Source organism: Lactuca serriola, chromosome 3 (assembly GCF_051521515.1).
Source record: "Lactuca serriola cultivar US96UC23 chromosome 3, Lser_US96UC23_V15, whole genome shotgun sequence".
NCBI classification, from domain to species: domain Eukaryota; kingdom Viridiplantae; phylum Streptophyta; class Magnoliopsida; order Asterales; family Asteraceae; genus Lactuca; species Lactuca serriola.
The window spans coordinates 261822562-261828058 of record NC_136410.1 but is presented as its reverse complement, the minus strand read 5'-3'; the positions used below and the strand labels follow the sequence as shown (position 1 = coordinate 261828058).

The 5497-nt window shown below is 35.5% G+C and overlaps 1 protein-coding gene across 1 annotated transcript; it reads left to right on the top strand.

The window, feature by feature from the left end:
- The first annotated feature begins 2097 nt into the window (after nt 1-2097).
- On the top strand, nt 2098-2562 carry LOC145096217 (uncharacterized). The gene has a single exon (XM_079033978.1). The coding sequence runs from the start codon at nt 2098-2100 to the stop codon at nt 2560-2562; it is 465 nt and encodes a 154-aa protein (XP_078890104.1).
- The last annotated feature ends 2935 nt before the right edge of the window (nt 2563-5497 follow it).

Genomic DNA, 5497 nt, shown 5'->3' with positions numbered 1-5497 from the left:
TCTCTAATAGATCTCTCATAAGCTCCTCGCTGCTACTTACTCACTCTCAAGCATCTCATAGCAGCTCACCTCTCCCTAGGCTAAGGCATCACAAATCAGGCCACTCTAGTCCTAATAGGAGTACCTAGCCTACTCTAGCATGAGAATACATCATATCAATATCATAACACATAATATGAGGGTATCTTGGGAAATCACCGTTCGGGCGCGGACTGATCGTACACATAACTCTGCTCAGCGTTTTTCCAAAAATCTTTTACTCTTTTTGAAAATATTTCTCAAATCCTCAGTTTGAGTTCAAATACGCCCGAAGGTGTACTCGAATCCCTCAAACCAAGGCTCTGATACCAACTTGTAACACCGTAAATTTCAAAACAATTTTTCGCATTTTATAAAAACATAATTCATTTAATATTCATAAAAACATCAATGTTTGAAACTCAATCCATGACATATAAAAATCCCAAGATCTCATAACATAAAAATCCTGTGCGTATACTGATCAAGCCGACGCCTTCCCACGGTCATCACTAGTACCTGAAACAAATAACACCAAACACTATAAGCACAAAGCTTAGTGAGTTCCCCAAAATACCACACATAGCACATATTAGCCACTCGAGGCTATAACTATGTGGGTCCATGGACCCTACTCTGTGAACCCTCTGGTTCTAACTCTGTGAACCTTCCGGTTCCAATTCTATAAGCATGCACAGCATAAGTCACATAGAAATAATGCAATACAACACATAACATACATATAGCATACAAATACTCTGTCACATAACTCTGATTACCTACTCAAGGTAAAGTATAGTGAGAAGACTCACCTCGTGTATCTCGATAACTCACAAATCCCTGAAATCACTAGCGCTCGATCTCCCAATCTATAGTCCTCCTATAACACAATATATCTCTAATTAACACTTTCACAACTAAGGTTGACTAACCCTATCAAGTCAACACTGGTCAACTCTGGTCAATGGTCAATGGTCAACTTTGACCGGACTCGGCGAGTCTATACGTGTTCACTGACTCCCTCGGATCCTCTCTTGACACGTCGAGTACTTCCCTAACTCGATGAGTTCCACCTGGCATGAATCGCGGGGCCACCACGACTCAACTCGCCGAGTCTCAAGAACAACTCGGCGAGTTCCGGCTTGACTCAGCCCCCCTTTAACTCTCCCTGACTCATTGGGTCATCCCCCAACCCGGCGAGTCTACTCGCTGAACAATTTACGTGAAACCAAAACCCTACTCGTCGAGTCTCAAGAACAACTCGGCGAGTTCATGCCATGCACAAACTCTATTGACCTCCTGAGGTCAGATCTGTTTCCCCAAACCATAGATCTAGCCTTCCCAAGCATGAATGTCACGTAAAGTTCGAAACTTGATGCTTGTATAACCACAACAAGGCATCAAAAGGAGATTTGGTCCCAAAAATGACAACCTAAGTCCAATAACTCCATACTAACTCAAAAAGCTCCAAGGGTTAAGGTCTCTGGACCTCTTTGAGTCCAGATCCAAGGCAGAAACTCGAAGAGGGACCATTAGCTTCACATAATCACTCTCCAAAGGGGTTAGAAAACCCTAACTCTAAAGATCAACCCTAAAACTGAAGGAGGTTCGAACTATTACCTCAAAATGAAGCCTCTGGACTCTGGATCTGCTTGAATCTCACCTCCTCCTTGCTCTTGTCACCCTCTTCTTGCTAAACAAAGGATACAAAGATCCAAAAGTGACTTCTTCTCTCTCAAAGCGATTTAGCTCTCTTAGGGTTCTCTCAAGGGACTGGTAGCCACAATGGGAGGCTATAAGTGCCCTTAAATAGGCTCCAAACCCGGGGAATTAGGGTTTCATTAAACAACATGGACTCGCCGAGTCCAAACGCGAACCCGCACCCATAACCGCGATCATACTCGGCGAGTTTGGGCTCCAACTCACCAAGTCTCCTCACAAATCACCAAAAATACAATAATAAATAATACTTGGGAATTCGGGATGTTACAGACTTCCTCTTCGATTTCCTCCGGGTCTTCTTCTATCCATCCGCCGTTGCCTTGGTCTTCGATTATCAAGTTGTGATTAACTATAAATATGAGAGCACTAACCGATCCATGGTTCTCGGATTTTATGTTATGTGTCGGTGATGGAGTTGAAGAAACGGTGCATGAAAACTTTATCCGTATCCCTGATGATATGGTAATTCCCTTAACCGAAAAAGAAAAGTCATTGAATGCTTTGATTGATGCAATCTTTCCATCATTGGAAATTAATAGATCTAAATCAGATTATATTATTTCCCATGCAATATTATCCACAAGAAATGATAGCGTTGATGAGATTAATGATCGTTTGATTGGCCGATTCATTGGAGAAGAGAGAATTTACTACAGTTTTGATGAAGCTATAGACGATATAAATAACTTCTATCCTGTGGAATTCTTGAACACGCTCAGTGTTAGTGGTTTACCCCCTCATTACTTACGATTGAAAGTTGGATGTCCGATAATACTGTTACGAAATCTTGACCCATCAAATGGATTGTGTAACGGCACCTGATTGATTTGTAAAAGTTTTCAGCACAATGTGATTGATGTCGAAATAGTTGTTGGCCAACATGCTGGAAAGAGGGTATTTTTGCCAAGGATACCTCTATGTCCATTTGATGAGGACATGTTCCCGTTCAAGCTGAAGAGAAAACAATTTCCAATTCGATTATGTTTTGCGATGACAATCAATAAAGCTCAGGGACAAACAATTCCAAATGTAGGAATTTATCTTCCAGAATCGGTTTTCTCACATGGCCAATACAAAAGTATTAGTGATCCCTGATGGTATTATCCAGAGGGGTTTCACGTGCCAATACAAAAGTATTAGTAATCCCTGATGGACAATTCAACGATGGTGAAGTCTATACATCAAATGTGGTGTATAAAGAAGTGTTGCACGATTAATAATGCACAATCAATTTCATGTCTTCATATACATTTGTAAGGAATCCCAACTTTTAATTTTTAATTTTCATTGTTTTTTTTTCTATTAGCATGACTCTTAATTATAATTTTTTAGATGTAGTAAACTATTTGCGCAAATGAACTAATTGCCTCTAGAGATGCGTAGACCGTTCAAATTTACAAGTTACCATATTCCAAAGCAAATTAGATTAATGTTAGGGGTTTACCTTTTCATTACCATCATGTCAAAGTTGGATGCCCAATCATAAAACTTTATAAATGAAACGATTCACACCCGTCGCTTGGCGCGGGTAAATGGCTAGTGTATATATATATATATATATATATATATATATATATATATATATATATATATGAAGCAATAGACGAGCCAATAGCAGGAATCTAATAAAATGTTGCTCAAATAAATGGAAAAATTCAAATCCTAGAGGAATAAGCGAGTCGAGACTACACCTCCATATATGTGTCCCACAATCTTGACTTTTGGAAACTAACAAAATGATTGCTATATGATCGTATGTCCTTGTGTTTTTTCCACTATCACACTTTGGTAAGTTAAACTTTATAAAAAAACATCTTGAAATATGATAATAGTTGTTACCGAATGAAATTTTATCTATCTTAATCATCTTTATCAACATTTAACATCTTGAAAACTATCACACTTCGGCTTTTTTCTTATCAATAAAATTCAAGAAACAAGAAAAAAAGTTAGATATTTCAAGATCTTAAATGTTGATAAAAATGCTATTACTTAACCACTATTATCATATTTCAAGATGTTTTTTTTTATCAAGTCTAACTTACCAAACTGTGATGATAGTGTAATAGAAAATTTTAGATTTAAGCTACTATTATGATGAGAAATTTAAGATTTATGCTACTGAAAACTAAAAATTGACTTTTATGGAAAAAAAATCCGAGCCTTATGGATGGAATGACAAATATGTAACGGAATGGTAAAACCTTATAAATTAACAATTTTCGAGCTCCTTATTATTGGATTGAAAATTACAAAATTGAAATTTGAAGTTGATAATTTTGCTTTAAATTATTGATAAGTCAAAAACTAAAAATAATTTCTTTATTAAGAAAAGTAGTATCCTCTAGTTCCGGGATTTGAAACCGGTTCACCAGTAAGTATTCCAAAATTTAGAGAACTCAAAATAGTTTCCAATTGGTTCCATGTTTTAATCTAACCATATTGATGCTTATCCATGTTTTCCCTTTTGGTGGTTGGCTTTTTTTTCTCTCATTTTTTTGTTAGCGGTCTTTGTTGTTATGTTTTTGTTATTTTTTAGAAACTCAAGTAAAGAAATACATATGAAAAGTTTAACTTTGGAAATTTAAAAGACACTAGTACCAACCTTGTCAACTTATGAGAAGACTTGTTACCAAATATAAGTCTTGGATGCCAAGTGAACAAGAATAAATGAGAAAATTAAAAATTACATAAACAATTGAATATGTTACAATACTAAATGATGTGATCTCACTCAGAAGACATACTCAAACGCATACGCATTATGCCGGATCTCTCTAATGGTTGTTGATATGTTAGTGGTGAAAACTATAACCAAGTTGTATAGATGCAATGCAATAACCTTTGTATAAAAGAAATTAGCACGTTCAAATATCAAAATATTATTATTGTTCTGCGATTTACCTCCCATAGACATAGGAACAAATTAATGTGGGTTGATTAGATTTTATGGTTTACAGGTTTTTTTAAGTTGTGAATGTCACATGTAATGAAACTTGATAAGTTGTAAAGTCCACAAAGACCTTTTGAGTTAAAATTTAAAAACTCTTGCAAATTTTAAGAATTTCAATGTAAATATGAATAGGGAGAAACTTGAAAACATGAATCAAAGATGCAACTTTAATTCAATCAAAGAATCTAGATATTCTTTCCCTCAAGGTTCAAGCAATATGCAACCTTTAACCTTAACATTTATTTACGGGAATAAAATAAAAATTAAGAATATAATATAAAAAAATTTCAAAAAATAAAAAACATTCCGAATGGGTTTGCAATAGGCTCTTGTTGGATCTTGCAAATCAGTTCAATATCTCAATAAAGGCCTGAACTGAATTGCTTTAGTTGGCCTTTGAATGTGAGCCCATATGATTGCCTGAAATTGGGGCAGAAAGAGACCTACTTGGAGACCACTACAAGAGAATTAATTCAGAAAATAAAAAAAACTAAAAAGAAGATGAAACTATTTTATCTTTTAGTAAGCAAATTATGTGTCAGAATTTAAGACCTTAAAAAAAAAATTGTATGGCAAGGAAAACGGAAGTTAGACTGACCCGTATACAATGCTTAAGAATATCATAAATAAAATGGAACTCTGAATATATGAAGCATGTTAGTTCTTAAGACTAAAAAGATAGTGAGAATTGAGAAAAGTCACCACCAATGGATGAACTAGAAAAAAAATATATATATATAATTCAAGTGAAAAAAGAGAAAATAAGTATTGGCTGCTAATATTATTTGAAAGAAAGGGATCAGA

Coding starts and splice junctions, on each gene's coding strand:
- LOC145096217 (XM_079033978.1), top strand. CDS start 2,098: ATGAGAGCACTAACCGATCCATGGTTCTCGGATTTTATGTTATGTGTC.